This window comes from Hemitrygon akajei, chromosome 5 (assembly GCF_048418815.1).
Source record: "Hemitrygon akajei chromosome 5, sHemAka1.3, whole genome shotgun sequence".
In the NCBI taxonomy this organism is placed as follows: Eukaryota; Metazoa; Chordata; class Chondrichthyes; order Myliobatiformes; family Dasyatidae; genus Hemitrygon; species Hemitrygon akajei.
Genome location: NC_133128.1, coordinates 14,075,917 through 14,097,884, shown reverse-complemented (window position 1 = coordinate 14,097,884; position 21,968 = coordinate 14,075,917). Strand labels below are relative to the sequence as shown.

General features: G+C 42.1%; 1 protein-coding gene across 2 annotated transcripts in view; it reads left to right on the top strand.

Moving 5' to 3' along the window:
- The first annotated feature begins 9,183 nt into the window (after positions 1 to 9,183).
- The window catches only part of LOC140727495 (neural cell adhesion molecule 2-like), a 1,581,686-nt gene continuing 1,568,901 nt past the window's right edge, over positions 9,184 to 21,968 (top strand). Inside the window, exon 1 of one of the 2 annotated variants that reach the window (XM_073044852.1) lies at positions 9,184 to 9,390. In XM_073044852.1, the coding sequence (XP_072900953.1) occupies positions 9,216 to 9,390 (175 nt within the window). In that variant the 5' untranslated portion in view covers positions 9,184 to 9,215. The remainder of the gene's footprint in view (positions 9,391 to 21,968) is intronic. The other variant, XM_073044851.1, reaches the window with a different exon arrangement.

The window sequence follows — 21,968 nt, the reverse complement described above, 5'->3', positions numbered from 1 at the left end:
CTGACTGAAAAAAAAATTATTCCTCATCGCAATTTTAAAGGGACATCTTTCGATTTGAGGCTGTGCCCTCAGATCCTAGGCTCTCCTACTAATGGAAACACCCTCTCCACATCCACTCTATTCAGGCCTTTCAGTATCCAGTAGGTTTCAATGAGATCCCCACCCCTCTCCTGCCCTCAAATTTCTGCTCTTTCTCCAAGCCCTTAAAGCTTTTCCAACATTTATCTAATTCATCTTTGAAAGGTATTGTTATGTCTACTTGTCCAGCGTTCCAAGCAGCATTTTCCATTTTGCAAAAATGCCCTGGGTGAACACAATAAAGCAACACAGTTATATTGTGGTTAGCACAACACTTTACAGGTTCAGTGACCCAGGATCAATTTTTTCAAAGCCTCCATTAGAACTTATTTGATTTAAAATCTTTCCATCGCTAATGTGATTCATTCAGTTCCAGCTCCCTCAAGAAGAAGAGGAAGCACATTTCACACAGAACTCCAACCATGTCATTATTACTGAATTTATGTCTTTTTTTTTGAAAAACAACAGGTAAAAGGTTTGGACAACTATTTCGCTGAAGATTGGTATTCTGGCAATTGGGAATAAATGCTGAAGATTGCATCCTCATTAGCATTCTGTTCACTATTCTTGCATTGTCAGGGTGCAGTAAAACAATAGCAAAGGATAAGCACAGGAGATTCTGCAGAGGCTGGAAATCCAGAGCAACACACACACACAAAATGCTGGAGGAAATCAGCAGGCCAGGCAGCATCTATGGGCTGGAATAAACAGCTGGCATTTCGGGCTGAGACCCTTCATCAGAGCTGGAAAGGAAGGAGGAAAGAAGCCAGGATGAGAAGGTGAGGGAGGGGAAGGAGTGCAAGCTGGAAGGTGATAGGTGGGGGAGGGGGGATTAAGTAAGAGCCAGAAGGTGATGGGTGGGAATGGTAAAGGACTGGAGGAGAAGGAATCTGATAGGAGATGAGAGTGGATCATGGGGGAAGGGAAGGGGGGGGGGCACCAGGGGAGCTGATAGACAGCTGAGGAGGAAAGAGAGGAGCCAGAATGGTGAACTGAAAAAGAGGAAAGGAGGAGGGAGACAGTTACCAGAAGCTGGAGAAATCAATGTTTATACCATCTGGTTGAACGCTACCCAAATGAAATCCTGTTTTTTTTTTGTAAATTGGGGACAGCTTTATTGAGTACTTTTGTTCCACTGGCAAAAAGCAGGATTTTCTGGAGGCCAGTCATTATTCCCATTCTGACACATCTGTCCACAGCCTCCTCTACTGCCACGATGAGACCATTCTCAGGTTGCATCAGCAACACCTCCTATTCCATCTGGGCTTCTGGACTTCTCAGAAATCTGATTGCAGAGGAGAAGAAGCTATTCCAAGCACATTGAGCGTGGGTCTTCAAGCTCCTTTCTCTCCCCTCGGACAGTAATAGTGAGAAGAGAATATGTCCCAGATGGTGAGGGTCCTTAATGATGGACCTTAAATGGTCCTTAAGGCACTGCCTTCTTGAGGCACCACCTTTTAAAGACGTCCTCTGTGTTAGGAGGGCTCTGACTGTTATGCAACTAGCTAAATGTACAACCGTCAGTAGCTTCTTGCAATCTTGTGCATTGGAGCAACCAGGCAGAATGTCTGGTTAAACGTCTTCTATGGTGGGATGCTTGTGCCCTTGGCTAAGAATTAATCTCCTTTGAGGAAGAAAATCTGCCATTCTTTCCTGATCAGGAGAGCAAAAGAGGGTTCTCAGGCCCTCCACTCTATCATATTCATACTTTACCATACGTGCATTTACACTGCACCTAGCAGATGGCATTTTGTTCATGCTGAGAAAACATTTGACGCTGAACCACATCAGTCAATATGCAGCTAGGTGGTCCACCAGAGAGGTAGATTTAATGGAACATCTTAAAGCAGAACATTCAAATATAGGATTAAAGAGGATGAGGGAGAGAATTCTGGAACTTAGGGCTTCTAAAGACCACCACCATGTCTTAGCAAGAGAAGTGGACGATGCACAAGACTACTGTTGGAGAAAAATAGAGCATTCAAAGTTGAAAAGAAAGAGGTTATAGAGATTGGTGGAGTATTTCAAGTTCAAGTTTATCATAATCTGACTGCACATATATACAAGCAGACAAAACGTGGTCCTTCAGACCACGGTACACTCACAAGACATTTATCGCTCAGTGCTTAAAACAAACATTACCACACATAAGTTAATAAAATATAATTCAAAATGCATGTAGCGTGCAGCACTGGCCAACAGTAGACAACTCACTGTCCCAGTGACGAGACCTCGGTGGGGGCAGGGTATTCATTAGACTCACAGCCTGAGGGAAGAGTCTGCCAATCCTAGTCCAGAAGCTGCTGTCCTTCCTTCCTGATGGTAGTGGGTCAAAGAGATTGTGGAATGGGTGGTAGGGATCCTCAACAATGCTCAAGGGTAGAATACACCACAGAAAATTTTAAAGTGACAAACAAAAGCCATTTAACCCAACCAGTTTACCCTTTTCAACACAAACCAACCTCATTCACTGATAATAAATATACAATAAACAAAATGTAATCAAAAACACAAAAGCACATAAAATCAGTTAAAATGAACTCAACCAAAACAAAATTCTGGGAAAAAAAGAACTCTTACCTTAATCCCTACAAGCCATTCCTCTCCACTCAATATACTAGGAAACCTCCCAGGGTCAGAGCTAAGCTAAGCTTGGTTGAATAGACTTCCTGTTGTAAGTGGTGAAGGGATGGTAAGTGGTTGCAGCTTCCCACTACAACAGTAGATGACCAGTCTCGGGGTGCAGTCAACCAACATTGGTGAAAATCTGTCAGCAAGCTGGTACCTAGAAACTTTGAACCTGTTTGTGTGACTATAGAGAGCTATCAACATCTTCCTGCTAAAATCCCTCCCTGTTAAAGTACCCACACCTGAGAAACTTAATAGTGGGCCTTCAAGGCAAATGTGCTCCTATTCTATATTCATGCATCACATATTTTCCCCCTTGCATGCAAACTTACAAACTGTGGTTGGATTCATTTTGATATTTCCCTTCATGTTCACAATGCTACCTTTCTTGACGAAGGGTCTTAGCCAGAAGCATTGACAGTTTATTCCCCTGCATTGATGCTGCCTGACATGTTAAGTTCCTCCAGCCTGTGTGTGCATTGCTCCTGATTTACAACAGCAGTGGAATCTCTTATGTCACTGGAAGACAGCCAGCTGCTTACTTCACACGGGTGAGTTGTGCACTTTAAGCTGGAGCAGAGTATTATGGTACAGTACATCCATCAGGAGAAGACATTCCTCAAGATGCATCATGGCCTGGTGTGGAAACACCCATAGCCAAGAACAGAAAAGCCTATAAAAAGTGGTGGATATGACCCGCCCATTACGGAAAAAGCATTCTCCACCCTTGATCACATCTACAAAGCGCGCTGCCACAAGAAAAGTAGCATCCATCAAGGATCCCCACAATCCAGGCTATGCTGTCTACTTGTTGCTGCCATCAAGAAGAAGGTACTTAGAACTGGGCATACTATGTTGAATTATTCCTTATATCTTGTTGGAAAACATCACTCCAGGGGTGTGTAGGTTTAGCCTTCATTATGAATCAGCTGAGCACTTCCTTGTACAACGTGGAGCATATAAGGTTGAAAGAAAGCAAACACAGGCTGCACTATTATCTTTGGGGCTTGATAGTTTTCATTTAAAAACTTTATTAAATTATGGAAGTGACTTTAATTTAATTCACAATATTGTCTTTCATTACATACAATCTATAGAGCTCTTTTGGGTGATTTAGTTTTCATTTGATAAAGTAATAGTAGAGGTTTTATTTCTCAATTCTCTATAACCCCACTCCAGTCCAGTTGTTGGCGGTAATGCATCTCTAAGTTGGACTACCAACCGCCATTAAAAGTTGGAGGAAGAAGAAGAAGATGACACAGGAGCCTTTAAGTGCCACATCATGAGGTTCAGGAACTATCATTACCCTTCAACCATTAGGCTCCTGATCCAGCATTGGTAACTTCACTCACCTCAAAACTGAACTGAATCCACAACCTATGGACTCACGTTCAAGGTCTCTACAATTCATGCTGTCACAATTATTTATTGATTGATTGATTTATTATCATTATTAGTTTTTTTTTGTATTTCCAGTTTGTCTTGTTTAGTATATTGATCATTTAGCAGTCTTTTTGTAGTTTTTCATTGATTCTATTGTATTTATTTGTTCTATTGTGAATGCCTGCAAAAAATCAAATCTCAGGTAGCATATGGTGACATATATGTACTTTGAAAATAAATTTACTTTGAACTTAGAATACTCACCAACAAGTTCTTTGTCTTTGGAGACTGAAAGTTTGCCTCCCCACTGCAAGATGTACAGGTTAGAATCATTGCCTCTCTCCCCCAACCATACAGACAAAGCTGATCACTTGTTGCCCTTGAATTTAATTATTTTGTTCAGACAACTCAAATGCAGCCACATTGTTCTGGGTATGGATGGAAGATTTCCGACTCTAAAGAATACAAATCAATCTGATTGGTTTTTTTACAACAGTCTAGTTCTTTTGGGATTACCCACAGTGATCTATAATTCCAGATTTATTTAAGAATTGAGTTTAAGTCTCCCAGTTGCCATGGTGGGGATTTGAACTGACATCTCGGATGCATTGGTCCAGGCCTCTGTACTATTAATTAGCAACACAGCCACACTGCTACAGTCCACAGGAGGAAACCTTGTCTGTTGCACCTGTGATGGCTCTTTGAAAGAGTTATCCAATTAGTTCCACTCTCTTGCATTTTCCTCATAGCCCTGTAATTAGACTTTCCTTTATAAATGATCGCTAAATCTATTTATGCAATGCTTTTTGGATGGTTAAAATGAAAAAAAAAAATCTTTCTTTTCCCTTCAGGCTATTTTGACATATCTTAAATCTATGTCTGAAGGCAAATTCAAAAATCTTAAAGGTGAATATTGCTAGAAATATTCAAAGTTCAAAAAGTTCGATGTAAAATTTATTATCAGAGTACATACATGTCACCACAGACAGCCTGATATTCTTTTTTCCTGTGGACAAACTCAGCGAATCTATAGAATTGTAACTGTGAACAGGATCACTGAATGAACAAGATCATAAAAGACAACAAGCTGTTGAACTGCAACAATAAATAACTAGCAATAAATAACAAGAGCATCCAATGAGCAAGGCAGTGCTTGTGGTGTGGGAAGCAAAGTCAATGATCTTTCACTGAGATTGAGAAAGTAGTTCCCATTTCTCTCTGTACAGGTGCTGACTGACTTGCTGAGTACTTCCAGATTTGCTGCTTTGTTTGAAGTGTGTGTGCTATAGATCCCAACCAGCCACCAGAAGCATCATTGTCTCCATCCACATAACCAAACACCTTCATAACCTTGAAACAAAAGCAGAAAATCTTGGAAATATTGTGCAGTTGAAGCAGCATCTGGAGAGGGAGAGATCAAAGTAAATTTATTATCACAGTATGTACACTCAGTGGCCACTTTATTTGGAACAGGGGGTACTGAATATAGTAAACACTGAGTGTGTTTCTGTATATTTGTGGTCTTTTGTGGTTATAGCACATCCACTTCAAGTTTGATGTGTTGTGAATTCAGAGATGATTTTCTGCACACCACTGTTGCAACACATGGTTATTTGAATTGCTATTGCCTTCCTGTCAGCTTAAACTAGTCTGACCATTCTCCACCGACCTGTCTAACAAGGCATTTTCACTCACAGAACTGTCTCTCACTGGATGTATTTTTTGCACCATTCTCTGTAAACTATGGAGACTGTTCTGTGTGAAAATCCCAGGAGATCAGCAATTTCTGAGATACTCAAACCACCCCATCTGGCACCAACAATCATTCCATGGTCAAAATTACTTAGATCACATTTCGTCCCCATTCTGATTCTTGACCTGAACAGCAAATTAACTGTGTCCCCATGTATGCACGTGTCTATGCATTGGGTTGCTGCCGCATGATTGGTTGATTGGATGTATTGTTGCAGGTGTACAGGTACATTTTATGTCACCATATACTACCCTGAGATTCATTTTCTTGCAGGCATTTACAGAAGAACACAGAAATACAACAGAATTAATGAAACAACAAACTGACAGAAACCTTTATTCAAAAGAAGATAATCTCTGCTTACATAATAATCAAAAATAATAATAATAATAAACAAATAGGTAAATAAATAATACCGTGAACATGAGTTGTAGAAACCTCTTAAAAACTGAGTCCATAGATTGTAGAATCAGTTCGGAGTTGGGGTGAGTGAAGTTATCCATGCTGTTTCAGAAGCCTGTTGGTTGAAGCATAATAACTGTTCCTGAACCTGGTAATGTGGGGCTTAGACCTCCTGTAGCTTCTTCACTTTGGTAGCAGTGAGAAAAGAGCATGGCCCGGATGGTAGGGGTCCTCAATGATGGATGCTATTTCTTGTGGCCACAAGATACTGAGTTACCATTTCAATCAGGGTCAGAAGTGTTTTTCTTTTCATAACTTTAGACATTTTCTTTTTAACCTTCATAACTTCCTTTGGGTTTTCTCCCAAATGTCTCCTCCAGGGAGAACAACTCACTTGTTGACATCAGCTTGTACTAAAGAGAAAGTTTTGTTTACAAATTCAAGTTTATTGTTATCTGACTGTACATATATACAATAAAACAAAACAATGTTCCTCTGGACCACAGTGCACCCACAAAACATACATCATGCACAGCACATAAAACAATATTTAATTCTTTAAATAAATTAATAAAATATAATTCAAAATGCATGTAGTGAAATGCAGTATAGATAAACAGTAAACAGTACAGTAAACAGCATAGACCATAAGATATAGGAGCAGAATTAGGCCATTTGGTCCATCATTTCTGCTCCACCATTTCATCATGGCTGATCCAACTTTCCTCTCCGCCCCAAATTCCTGCTAGTGATGAGACCTTGGTGGTGGCAGGGTATTCATTAGGTGAAGAAAAATTTTGTTACCCAGTCTGGCAGTTCTGGTTCTGATGCTCTTGTACCTGTGGGATAGGTGGTAGGGATCGTCAAAATGCTTTGGACTCTTTGTCTGCAATGCTCCCTATAAAATTCTGAAGGCAAACCCAAGATTCAGTGTGAATTAATTCTGCCAACCCTAGTTTGTCTAAATACTCAATGAAACTAAATTCCCAAATCACAAGCACCAGCCTAATGATTCTCCTTTGCAAATAATTAGTACTCTTTTTTTGCGGTTTAAAGCTCCACCGAATGTTGAAACTGAGATTTTTTTTACATGTGTTCACACAGATCATAAATACAGTATGTTACAACATACTTCCAAAACAGTAGCACATAAGCAAAGGGAAAGTGCTGGAAGAACTCAACAGATCAGGCAGCATCTGAGGAGAGAGAAACAGAGTTAACATTTCAAGTCTAACACCTAAGATGCAAGGTTATCTAATGTCATTTCCAGTATGCGAGTGTAAAGGAGAATAAAATACTTTTACTCTGGATCCATTGCAGCACAAAGAAAAACACAAAATAAAGTACACAATAATAAAAAGACAATAAATATAAATAGGTAAGGTATAGCTTATATACATAGATTGATTATATGTCCATAGTGTCTGTACATAAGATGACTCTGACAGGAAATGGTAAAGTAGTGGTGCTGGGGAGTGTGGCAGGGGTGGTTTAGTTGGGCGGAGGTGTTGATCAGCCTTATTGCTTGGAGAAAGGATCTAGCGTTGCTTAACCCGCTCATTTTCTGAGTTATCTCAAACTTCCAACAACTGCAGGTTCTCCCTCCCCTCCCCCCCCCATTTGCAAATCACTCAAGATCTGCAGAACTGCCATCCAAAATTTAAAAGATAAACATTGAAATATTGAAAATATTCTTCATATTATGCAGGATCTTTAAAAGTGAGGCACGGTTAAATTCCAACCAGTATTTTTTTTATTTCGATTGTTTTTCTTATACTATTTCACTTTTAAAATTATCTTGAATAACTGGATGCCCTGAAATTAGTGAAATGTTCAGCTCGTTTTGTTTTGTTTGTTAACACATTAAACGTACAATATCGGCAAGCTTAGAAACGGTGCCAATTTCACGCAACTGATAACCTGCTGATTATTTCCTCGGCACTGGTGAACCGGATTTTGTGGCTTTCTAGTCTCTAGGGCGGATCGGGTCCCTTTAACCACAAGTAAAGAGTCTTCCGTAATTAACCTGAGAGGAACGACTCCTGTTTATCTCCGGTCTCCGAAGATCTCTGTTAACTACATAACACGCGTCGCCCGCTCATAGTAACCCGCAGTCCCTCCACAGACAACACCAGCCCGCAGGAGATGTATCTGGAAACGCACACGGTATCTTTTACAAAGCTACTTTCCATTCTCAGAAGAACTGTTATGGTTGCCAGGCAAAGCCTGATAAATACCGACTCTCGCTCCATCTGCGTGAAATGGAAACAAACTTTCTCGCGCGTTGTGTGTGTGTGTGTGTGTTTCCCCCAAAACTGCAGTGACAACCCTTCCCCTTTCAAGGGCTGGTCAGATTCCTGTCAGCCACTGGGAACCCTCGAATCTCAGAGCCCAGGGTTCATCCGCAGATTGTATCCGCCAGGGAAGTCCATAACGTCTGTGATATTGGGGGACAGGGGCAGCTGTAACAGAACACATTGACGGAAGGTGCAATGGTTCAGACAGACACGGCGCGATGTTGATAGTTATTTAAAATGACTAGTTGCCACCTATTTATTCCAGGGACCCACAACTCACAACGTCCCATTCCCTCTCTCTCTCTCAATCTACACCTTTTAACCAACCTAACTCCACTGATCTACCGACGTCGACACAACTGCCTCCCATGTATTTATAGAATCATACACACACGGATAGCCCTATACCTTATGCCTTTCTCTATACCTTTACCTGCCTCTATATGCCTAACTATAATGTACCTGTATCAATTGCTCCTTCCCTAGCTGGTTCTCTCCAGATCTCTGGCTCTCCGTCCATCGACCTCCTGCTCTCACCGTACCCTCCCGTCACTCTATCTCTCTAAGTACAGACACTCCTGCTCCGAGCAAGTACTGTACTGGCCCGACTTACTGCCGGAGTGTGAAGGCGACGCGCCGCCCCGCCGCGGAAGGATATTCTGGCAGAGGCTGGCATGCGATATAGTTCACTGTGGCAGCGTTTCCAGCACCAGTTTCAGGGAGGGCTCTGGCAGACGAGCAAGCGACTCTCCGGGACCTGTCAGCGCGCAACAAGGCCAGCTCTTGAGGAAAAGAAAATGACCTTCGCTTCGCTGTACCTAATCGGATTGTTCATCTGCATTGGGGAAGGTAGGAGAATGTTCATAAATGATAGTAAATAGCTAGGTAGAAGCACTGACTGCAATGCAGTGCGAGATTCGAAATGAACACCGGAGTAGATTGTAGAAAAGGATGCATATTGAAGAGTTGTTTGAAATCTCGTCTTTGGCTGTTTAATGTTAAACTGTCTACGAGGTGTGCGTCGGTGCTATTGGCTACTATTGTGACAGATGTTGGCTGCTTGAGAAGGGGACTGTGCAGATGTTTGTGTTGGGCGCACATTCTGGAGGCAGTGAAGTGTAAGAGTGGAGTTCCTCTAACTTTGTGTTACTCGTCATTAAGAATTAAATCAGGGCCGTTGAGCAGAGCCCCCGTAAATTGCAGTCAATCGCCCATTAACGTTACTCGCTGGTACATCGGGGATTCTAAAGAGTTTGTACATCACGTGTATTTTTATCGCTCCTTCATATTGGAGAAAATTAAGACAAATGTGTAAGACCCCTTCCCCGGAGCTTCAACGACTATATTATGAGCACTTTTTGCAATTGGTAAGATGCAGTTGTTAAGCTGCGTGCGGTCTAGACTTTTTTTGACGTGGTCATTCGGGACACCTGAAGTCCTAAGTGTATTCCCCGCGTTACCTGACTCTAGTTGACGCGCAGCCTCGAGCAATCACTGCGGGCGAACTCGTGGGTGACAGCGGTGTCTGAGGCAGTTCTCGCCCCGCTGGAGAGCTTAAACCCGGCGCGCTTGTTTGTGCAGAGCGAGCTGATCTGAAGCGTCTCCGAGTGGAGAGCCGTTCGCCCGAAGCGTGCTGCTTCCTTCAGAAGGGGGCGATGCGGAGCTGTAAGATCCCATGAAAAGTCTTCTCCAAACGTGCGTTTTGCATTCATGAGCAAACTCTAAATTAATACTTTATTCTCATCGTACACTGGGGTCTTCCAGAGCAACGGACCCGTCCTGCGGGAGAAGTGTTCTGAGGAGAGATTTGAGGGGAAATGGTCTTCACCCAGTCTTATTACCCACGAATCTATCTGTTGATTGATGCTCTTAGGATTGTATTGCTGAAACAATCTGCGTAGGCAGTTGTTTCTGATCAATACGGTCTTTCCCTTAACACACTACCCTTGTTATACGCCCTTTGTCTTATTTATCTTTATTGTAAAGAGCTGGATCCGTAGGATGATGTCAACACTGTCTAGTTACAGACTGAATTGTAAAGTAACGGCCTATTTGTGAAGAAGCCGATGGGTGGGGGGGTGAGTGCAAAGAAATACATGATGCCGTGATAAAAATGCAGCCGACACGGTAGAAACAACCTTGTACGATTCGCAGTCTGTGAAAGTCAAACTGTTGCGTGGCACACTGTCTTTCTTAACAATGTCCAAAGCATTGGCAGTGGGGAAGAAAGATTTGCTAGAGGCGCAATTTGGTCCGGATGAACACACGGACCGGAGAGCGAGAGGGGGCGAGGGAGACTGGGCTGAATGGGCTATCGGACTATTCGTAAATCCCTCACCCAGCCGCGCTTTGAAGTCGGTCTGTCCTTTGCTTTTCCCCACCCACCCAGCTCCCTGCCCAACACGCCCGGGGTCTCAACTCTCTGTCAGTGATTTAAAGTACGGAAGACATGTGCGTCGAATGAGGGGCAGCGTCGATGTCTGCGCCTCTGAAGCGGCAAAGTGCTGACTCGGGTTTTGAAGACATTCGCCCCAAATGTTCTTTGAAAGTTTAACCCCGCATCTGTTGTGTTCACCTCCGTGGGGCAGCGGGATACACACAGATGGCAATATTTACGAATGACGTAGTACAAATCAACCCATCATTCCTTAATTCCTATTGCACCTGGTGAAGTTACAAATATTCTTAAATGCAAGGAGGACCCCGAGCCGACATTAGCTCTCAGTCCTTATAGCTCTAAGCCCGTTATCCCTCGCCACACTCCTGGGTTTTCAGTGGAGAGGGGGTCGAGGCAAGCTTTAAACGGGGAAACCAGTCTCTGGTGATAATTGGTATGAGCTGTCTGCTCCCTTCGATTTCCGCAGCACTGAATAGAATACGGTATAAAAATCAACATTTCGCCCGCCGCCGACTCAAATCCCTCCTTAACTGAGCGTAATGGTTCTTCGCTGCAAGTAATCAGTTGGGGCTCGTGAAGGATCGGAGGTCTCAGCGAAGGGCCTGCGGTTGGACACATTCACACTTCGGGATTAGGGAGGGATAGAACATGCCTTGACAGTTGTGATTGAAGGGATTCCACTGGATAAAAACTGAGTCCTGGCGGGAAATGGGGACGAATTGTCTATTGCTAATTGGTTCGGGGCCACTGACTCTATCAGAGATGTGAGGGGCAGCCGTAGTTATACCAATGGGCAGAGAAAGGATATTTTAGTTCGTGTAGGATTAGAAAGAGAAGGAATAGATTTCAACTTGAAAGACGCCCAGAGTCGGGATGATTCACGTATGGTAGACATGAGTTTATTTTTTTCAATTCGGTTGGCCACGATTAACCTGCACAGAATGGTTTCAAACGGTTAATTGCCCCTTTTGAAGCAATTTAGTTGCCTGCTGAGGAGAGAAAGCGAGAGTTAACCGCTATTGAAACTGCTTCAAGTAGAAACTGCACGTGCGCCTGTGATTATTTGGGAGGTGAAATGTGTTGGTAAATATTTCTGTAGTTGGGGAGTATTTAGAAATTACACTGTACTCCATGGCGCTTGATCAAGATGAATTTGATGAGCGTTTGATGGCTCTGGGCCTGTACTCGCCGGAGGAGGGATCTTTTTGAAACCTATCCAATATTGAAAGGCCTAAATATTTTCCTATAGATGGAGAGTCTAGGACAGAGGACACGGCCTCAGAATAGAAGGGGCGACCCTTTAGAACAGAGATGGAGAAGTTTCTTTAGCCAGAGGGTGGTGAATATGTGGAATTCATTGCCACAGACAGCTGTGGCGGTATTGGGTATATTTAAAACGAAAGTTGATATGTTCCTGATTACCAAGGGCATCCTGGGTTATGGGGAGAAGGTAAAAGAATGGAGTTGAGAGGGATAATGTATCAGCCACGATAGAATGGCGGAGCAGATGATGTGCTGAATGGTCTAATTCTATTCTTACGTCTTGTAGTAAATATTAAAGGAGATTGATTTTGAATTGGGTGTCTGACTCGCTGGAGGAGTTGGTGAGATTTAGGATGGTCATGTGACTTATTTTGAATATTGGAGGGGGGGGGGGAGTGTCTGGTGTTCAATGTTCCTGCAATGTGAGTTTTATACTCTGCCTTGCGTCCCTTAATTAAACCAGCTTCACCGTTCTGTTTGGCAAAGATGATTGGGGCTGATGTTGACGCAGTGTTTTTAAATTTGGGCTTGAGCAACCCGCTCTGACAGTACGTTAGTTTTTAATCGCTTGTGTGGAAAATACTTGATGTTATTAATGAAGGTGGTTCAGTCTTTATGAAGCTTGACTTTTTCTTAGTTAAAATTTTTAACTGCTTTTAATCTAAAGGTCAGTTGCGTAATGAGACAAGATAAGTACCTTTAGCAGTTACTGACCCCTCCACCCACAAAGTGAATGAGATGCAATGATGGTAATTTTCTTCCTAGTATATCCCTGCGCAACACTTTACCTATTGATCCAGGGTCTATTCTGCACTCGCTGTTGCGTTATCGACACTTGCTCCCTGATGAAGGGTCTCGGCCCGAAACATCGACTCCTTTCCATAGTTCCTCCGGCATTTTGTGTATTGAGTAAAAGTACTGATGGTTCTCTTCTCTCTCTCCCTCTCTTCCCCCCATGCATTGAGGCTTTGAGTCTCCTTGAGCTAGTTTTTTGTTTTCAACTTGGAGCCCACTTTTCAAATCCTGGGAAGAACTTGTACTGTCCAATCAGTGGCTAATTCTGTTTTGTATATCATTAGTCAGAAATGTATTTATCTATATTTGCACAAACTTGAGAACAAGATGTCCTTTTGATATATACTCGTTCGTTATATGCCCTGTGGTAGGACGTGGGCGATCATGGTCTTTCCGTGACCATGATTGTTCTTGGCAAATTGTTCTACAGAAGTGGCTTGCCATCTGGGCAATGCCTTCACAAGGTGGGTGACCCCAGCTATTATCAATACAATTCAGAGATCGTCTGCGTACGTCAGTGGTTGCATAACCAGGACTTGGGATATGTTCCGGCTGCTCATTTCACCATCTGCACCATGGCTTCACCTGGCCCTGATCGGAGCGGGTGGAGTCTAAGAAGCAGGTACAGCACTACACCTTGCCCAAGGGTAACCTGCAGGCTTGGCAGTTGGAAGGAGCGCCTCACAACCTCCTTTTGGAGAGAGATGTATGTGTCTGTAACACACACACACACACACACACACACACACACACACACACACACACACACACACACACACACACACACACACACACACACACACACACACACACACACTTGAAAGAACACAACAAATAACCAGTGAATACAGCTTATACACTTTTTGAAACCTGAATTAATATCTATAATGTTTTATGGCAGTGAGTACTTTAGAAATAATGGCAATGAAGTAATAAAGGTTTTTGCATCAATGATCAGTCATGGGCTCTTTCAGACAAGAACATATTTTGATCAGGCTATTAAAAATAATAAAGCATTATGATTCCTCTAGTTTCTGCCTATTTGTGAGTGCCTTAGTACAACGAGCAAGGAACACACTTTCTTTGTCTTTTTGCAAAGAGTTCAGAAAACAATCTTTGGTAATTATTTATCATGGGCCAATTCTTCTGTCAACAGTGGGAGATGTGGTAGTGAAGTTACTTGGATATAATGCCCTTTAATACCAATTAATAGTTTATATGAAATCTCGACAAAATAAGCACTGAACTGATCCTTGTGTTGATGCTGTTTGTGGTCAGGCACATATATTTTGTAGATATAAAGTATTAATATTTCTCTAGTCCTTCATGTGTTTTATTGTTGGCACATGTGTACAGATTCCCAGAATATTGCTTAAAACAGTTGCAGTAAACATTTTGGCAGCATATCTGATACAACCTGCACTCAGCAGATACTCGATCATGAAACATCGCCATATCCTGCTTGTAATAGAATGGATATGGGTTACACACTGCATGTCAGATTGCATCTTCAAAAGAGATGCTTTTCTCTAAAACCTGAATTGTGATGGAAATTTTGCTGCTTTGCTGAGGTGGGAGCCTGACAATAACTCAGCTGTACGATTGGCAGTCTACTTTCAGACCTGGCTCTCTTTTTTTTTTGTTAAGCTGCGTTGACAAAATGCTATTTATAGCTCCTCTGAATGCTTCTGTGTTATAGTTTACTGGAGGTTGTGGGGCAGGAAGTGTGAACCACTTTCATCAACCTGAAGTCTGCTGTCTGGGTGCAACAACGAGGATTGTTTCTATCTCAGCAATGGTACAGTGCAATTCAGACATGCTGCACTTGAATTTGCATTCTTTTCAAAAGTGCATTTTCAGACAGCTGTTTTTTTTAAAAAAAGAACAATTTTCCATGATATCTTGGTCAATTATTATTAAACCAAATCTTTTTGCTGAAATAGTTTGGTGATTAGTATTTGGAGCCTTCCATGCCCCATATTATGACTGCATCTCCTCTGTTATTGCAGTCTTTATATTCATTAGAACATTACATCACACTCAAAGCCCTTCAGCCCCCAATGTTGAATGGACCTTTTAAGCTACTCTAAGTTCAATGTAAGCCTTCCCTCCTACATAGCCGTCTACTTCTATTTTCTATCATCCATATGCATATCCAAGAGTCTGTTAAATGCCCCTAAATATATCTACCTCTAACACCACCCCTGGTAGTGTGTTCCACACACCCACTGGTTTCTGTGTAATGAACTTGCCTCAGATAGTCTCTTCCCAACACCCTCCCTGTACTTTCCTCCAATCAGCTTAAAATTGTTTCCTTGTATTAGCCATGTCTTCCTTGAAGGAGGGGGAAGTCTCTAGCTCTTGACTCATTCTGTGCATCGTATCATGTATGCCTCTATTAGATCACCTCTCATCCTCCTTCACTCCAAAGAGAAAAATGTGCCTATCACATCACTTCAGCAGCCATGCTTAGTAATCCAGGCAGCATCTGGGTAAATCATCGGTGCAGCATCTGGGTAAATCACCGGTGCATGCTCTAAGCCTTTACATCCTTCCTATATTGAGGAGACAAGAACTAAGCACTATTCCCAGCAGTGCACAAGATTCTGGAGGAACTCAGCAGGCCAGTCAGCATCTATGGGGGGGTGGGGGGGGAAGGAGAAAAAGTACAGTCAACATTTTGGGCTGAGACCCTTTGGCAGGACTGGAAGGGTAAACAAGTTGAGTAGATTTAAAAGGTGGGGAGAGGAGAGAGAAAAACATAAGGTGATGGGTAAAACCGGAAGGTGGACGGTTGAAGTAAAGAGCTGGGTGAAAGAGAGATGGGGAAGTCTGACAGGAGAGGACAAAAGAGCTACAACATTACTTTCAATCTCTTGAGTTCAATCCCCGAATAGTAAAGGCCATCGCACCATATGCCTTCTTGCCAATCCTGTCGATTTGCATAGCAATTACTTGATTGTTTGTAATTTGCATCATCCCAGAACAATAGTGGGACCTGCATTATTTTATGCCATAATGTTGAGGTGGACAGGTTCTATTGTTAACTCTCTCCACCTTCCTCCCTTTTATTACGGAAAACTTTGTTGCGTTTGCCATTCTTCAGAAGGTGGTGAGTCATGGGTGCTGAGTCAGCTGATGCTGGGATATTATAATTAACAGCTTTTTCACTTGGCTGCGAGAAGGGACGATTATTCAGCTGAGCTGGTGTCTTTTAAAATAATTGAGAAAAACTTCAAAAGGAAATGGAAGACCATATTTTAAATTCGCATTTTAGGCCAGAGATTTGTCTGAAAGTAACAATAGGATGTGATTTGAAACTTTTTGAAGCAAATTAAATTCTTAATGTTCTTGTGCATAACTTGCTGAGGAGGGGGAGAAACACTTTCAAAGAACCAGCATGGGTGTAATGGGTTGAATAGCCCCTTCTTTCTGTGCAGTACTTAAAATGTGCGTCGATGTCACCTGTGTAGCTGCTTGTTCTGGAAGGCAGGCCATCCCTACCAAAGTGCTGCAATTTGTGTTGGAAACTCTCTCGATGGTTTCCAATCCCAAAGGGACTGAAGAACGTGGATTTTTATTTCTAGATTAGAGTTTTATGTATTTTTTTAATTAGTATGATCATTCAAGTCAAGTATCATGTTCTTCCAAGGGGTTAATCTATTAATAGACGATGCCTGTGCATGACTTTGTTTAATGTGGGGATGTGGATGCATGGGCAGCCACCCTACTGTCCGGGACAGATTGGGCTCCAGTGACGTGGATTGCAAGATGACTGGGGACTCTTCACTGTGCAGCCTTCCTTCGCTTCACTGTCATTGTGAAGTGTTGTCATCTTCATGAGCTCCACAGGTACCTTCCCCTCGACCTTACTATCACGGGTGGACCTACCAGGAGCCAAACTTCAGACAGCATTGCTCTCAGGAACTCCTAAACCTCTTCACCGCAACAAGGTGATGATCCTCAGAAGGCTTTTTTAAATTACACTAGAAAAGAGGGATGAGAATGGGGACTCTTGACCTCACAATTTACCTTGTTTTGATCTTGCATTTTATTGTCTACCTGGACTACACTTTCTCTGTGGCTTTTGCACTTTATTCTGCATATTTTATTTTGCCTTGGCCTCCCGAGAGTAACTGCAAGCAGGATTTCTCCCCGTTGATGTTGGGTGAGTTGGACTGTTCAGGTGGCAGCTGAGGTGGTGACAGTGTGGAATGAGCTGCCAGTGGAAATGGTGGTTGTGGGTTTGATTTTGGCTCTTAAGAGAAATGTGGTTCAGCGCGTGGCTGGGAGGGCTATGGTTCAGGTGCAAGCCGATGTAACAATTCAGCATGGATTGGGTGGGTTGTAACACTATTACTCTACATCAATGCATTGTAATAATCTCTTTAAGAACAGTATGCAATAATAATCAATTCTCTAGTACCTAACACATTCCCATGCTCCTGATGACTTTTTCTCTACATTCTGGGTTTGGTGACAACATTGAATTACTGCTGTGGATTTTGTAGATGGTGGGCATTGTGGTCGCTGTGCACTAGTTGTCTGACATTGGCCACGAGTCATGCTAGTCATCGGTGCCCACACTGGAAGCAAGCACACTTAACATTATGCTGATTGTGGATAGGTTAATCCTATGAAATAACTCCCTCTCCCAGCAATAGTTTTATGAGGGGAGTAATATAAAAATTGCTATCTAATCTGATTTTAAGTGCTAATTATTATCTTTGTGAAGGTATTTAAACTTGGCCTGCTCCATGCTGTTCTCAGAATAGACATTACAGAAGGGCTACTGCCTTGTACGTTGTTCAGGTCTGCAGTCATTTCCTTGTCCTCATGGAGTTGCCATGCATTCATTTCAACAGGACTAAAACTTTTTTTAAAAAAAGAAGCAAAAATGTAATGCTGAGACTTTTAAAAGGCATTGGTCAGATCACATTTGGAGTATTGAGGGTAGGTTTTTGGCCTTTTATCTATATTTAAAATTTTAAAAAAATCCCCTGGCTTTGGGGAGTGTCCAGAGGAGGTTTGCATGAAATTAGTTAATGTATGGGGAGCATTTGATATCTCTGGGTCAGTACTCACTGCAGTTCAGAAGAATGAGGAGGAATCTTATTGAAAGATTTTGAAAGGTCTGGACTGAGTGGATATGGAGAGGCTGTTTTCCATAAGGGGGCAAGTCTATGATAAGAATGCACAGCCTAAGAATACAAAGACAAGAACAGAGATTAGGAGGAATTTCTTTAGACAGAAGGACTGAGGAGAAATGGGTCGGCCATGATAAAATGGTGGAGCAGACTTAATTGGCTAAATGGCCTAATTCTGCTCTTGTATTGCCTGTCTTTTAATTTTATGCTGATTGGAGGAAAGTATAGGGTATGTCAGAGGTAAGGTTTATTATTTTTTTCCCAGAATGGCTGCGTAGATATATTATGGACACGAGACTTTTAGATAGGGTGTAGATGAAAGGAAAATGGAAGGTTTTATGTGAGAGGAAAGTGTTAGACTGTTCTAGGTAAACGTGAAAAGTCAGCACTCCTTCCTGGCCAAAGGGCCTAGATATGGTATAATATTCCATGTACAACTTGACAAAGATAGCCCTGATAAGGCATTCAGTGTAAATTCCAGGACAGAATGGTTTGGGGTGGAACCAGCACACAAATGAGATCTCATTTTAGATTTCCTGGTATACAGTGCAATGAAACCAACGAATGGTCTTGGTCCATTTAAGATGAGTGATCATTTGAATTTCACACTTGAGTTTAAGGAACTTGTCTGAAACTGAGAGACACTTGTAAAGGAATGGAGGGTAATCTTGGCTAAATTTGACTGGGGAAATGGATTGCAAGAGTGGATAAATTCCATTGAGAAATTTAATCAGTTATTTGGTAGAGTTCTTGTGTTAACAAATTGAAGGAAAATGAATACCATGTTAAAATTACTGCTTTCCAAAATATTCTTAAAGATGACCAAAGAGCACAAAATACTATAGCTTTTCAAAGTACTAATAAGGTGACCACTTTATGTACACCTCTCACCTGCTCAGTAATGCAAATATTTAGTTGGCCATTCATGTGGGATCAGTGCTGGGTCTTTGACCATTTCCAATCTATACTAAGACTTGAATAAAAAGTCTGGATGTTCTGAAACTACAGTTGCCAATGATGCACAATGGCCACTTTATTAGGTATGCCTGTGCACCTTGTTAATGCAGATATCTAATCAGCCAATCGTGTGGGAGCAACACGTGCAAAAAGCATGCAGACGTGGTCAAGAGGTTCAGTTGTTGTTCAGCCTCAACATCAGGATAGGGAAGGCCATCCCTGAGTTATGCACAGCTTCACATAAAATCAAGATCCCTTAACATTAAAGTGAAAATTAGACTTGTATACACTCAGCTACTATTTTATTTACCTGTACACCTCATTAACGTCAATATCTAATCAGCCAGTCACGTGGCAGTAATTTGGTGCATAAAAGCATGCAGACATGGTCAAGAGTTTCAGCTGTAGTTCAGATCAGACATTTGAATGATGAAGAAATGTGAATTTGACCATTGAATGATTGGTGCCAGACAGGGTGGTTTGAACATCTCAAACTGCTGATCTCCTAGGATTTTCACATACAGTAGTCTGTGGCATTTAGAGAATGGTGCAATTGATAAAAACCCCTTGAGCAGCAGTTCTGTGGACTAAAACACCTTGTTAATGAGGGAGAAGTCAGAGGAAAATGGTCAGATTAGTTTAAGCCGACAGGAAGTTGACAGTAATTCAACTAACCACACGTTATTACAGTGGTGCTTAGAAAAGCATCATCTCTGAGCATGCAACATGCCAAACTTTGAAGTGGATGGGCTACAGCAACACAAGACAACACCACCTGCAACTCCTGATCCTAATAAAGTGGTCACTGAGTGTACTTAAGAGTAGCCTGTGTAAATTTCCTCCATTGGAGGATGAGCGAGGGGAAATAGAAATGTGAAGAGGGAAGGAAAAGAAAATAGTAGATGTTTGAATAATTTTTTTGTTATTAAGACATCAGAAACATCCTAAGGGGCAATTCTGAGAGGAACATTAACAATGACCGGGAACAAAGTGATGAGCACACTAAGGGAAATGAAGGAGATTTGTATGTCACCAGAGAGTTGTAAATTTCTACAGATATTCTGTGGAGAGCCTTCTAACTGGTTGCAACAGTATCTGGTATGGACAGGATGGGGGTGGGTTTGCACCACAGGTACTGTTTGCCTCAGCATTGAGAAAATCTACAAAAGGTGATGCTGCAAAACAAAGGTTGCATCTGTTGTTAAGGATACACACACACACACGCGCACACGCGCGCGCACGCGCACACACACACACACACACACACACACACACACCTAATACATACCCTCTTCTCATCGCTTGCTACCAATTTGGTGGTACTGAAACCTGAAAACACATTCAACGTTTTAGGAACAGTTTCTTCCCTGGCGCTATCAGATCTCTGAATGGACAATAAACCCACAACCAGCTCACTTTTTTCTTTTGCTTGCAATACTTATTCAATTTTTGTATATCTGTACAGTGCTAAAGACTTGGGCACATCTATAGCTAGGGTACCTAAGACTTTTGCACTGTACTGGAATAATTCTATGTATTGCACTGAAATGCTGCAGAAAAACAACTTTGATGTATGCAAGTGATGATAAACCTGATTCTGATACAGGTCTCTGTTGTGGACTAGGAGTGGGAAAGGGGCAGGCCGAGGGGAAACCATGGTTGAGGAGAAAAGGGGGAAGGAGCATGAAGCACCAGAGAGACATTCCATAATCAATATTCCAATTGTTTGGAATCTACAGACCTTTCCTGGTGTCTCAGAGCTAGGTATGTCTACACCCATGCCACCCTCCTCTTCTTTCCCTCCCCTGCCCCTCATCCTAGCACTCTCCTTTGTCACCCACCCCACACCCCTGTGCACCACCCTCACCATTCCTAACATCCTTTGCTCACAGCAGACTTACAAACTCGCTCTCTGCTTGAAGTTGACAAACGCAGTACTGTGCAAAGGTTTTGGGCACTGCAGCTAGTGTGTATGAATGCGTGGTAATATATAATCTCAAAAACCTTTGCACAGTACTGTTTTATTGTAATTTATAGTTTTTATCTTTTTGCAACAGCAATACAACATATGCCAGTGATATTAAATCTGATTCTATTTCTGATCCTAGATCTATAGGCCTGCATTCTAGGACATCACAAGAAGCAGTTGCAGACATCCCACCTCTTCTGGAAGTTCTGGGAGTTTCCCGCATATTAATAGTGGCTCCTTGACACCCGCAAATTATGTACAATTGTTTTGATTTGTTTGTTTTTGAGGGCAGAGAGAGAGAGACAGAGAGCGCGAATGACAGACATACCGAGAGAGCATCCTGATTGGTCTCTTTGTGCTAAGTAGACCTATCAATTTTCTCTGTGGGTGGGCTTTACAGTTGACCTCTGTCTTTCATTGTCCATCAGTTCAGTTTAGTGTCCTGCAGTGCCATGGCAGAGTGTTCCAAAAAAACAAAATATGAAACGTACTTCAGCCCAGACTACACTAAAGTGTACCCTTGCCTAATAGGGATCAAAATAATGACTGTGATCCTCACTGCACTGTTTGCAACAGTGACTTTTCTATTGCCCATGGTGGGTTAAATGACTGTAAAAGACATGTTGAGGTAAGTTTAACAGGTGTCATTTGTTCATTAGCAAACCCAAATTCTAATTGTGATGTAGAAAGGGCATTCAGCATGGTGTGTCACATTAAGACAGAATTCAGAAGTCAGCTGTCTCACAAAACACATGTGATTCTGACGTCTTGCAAAATTAACAAATTCATTGACATAGACTGCTGTGAGTTTGAGACTTCAGGCAAAATGCTCAAATCTGCCAAGCAAACCACATCACCGTACAAGGAAAGTTTGCAAAAGAAATAGAAAAGCTATTTG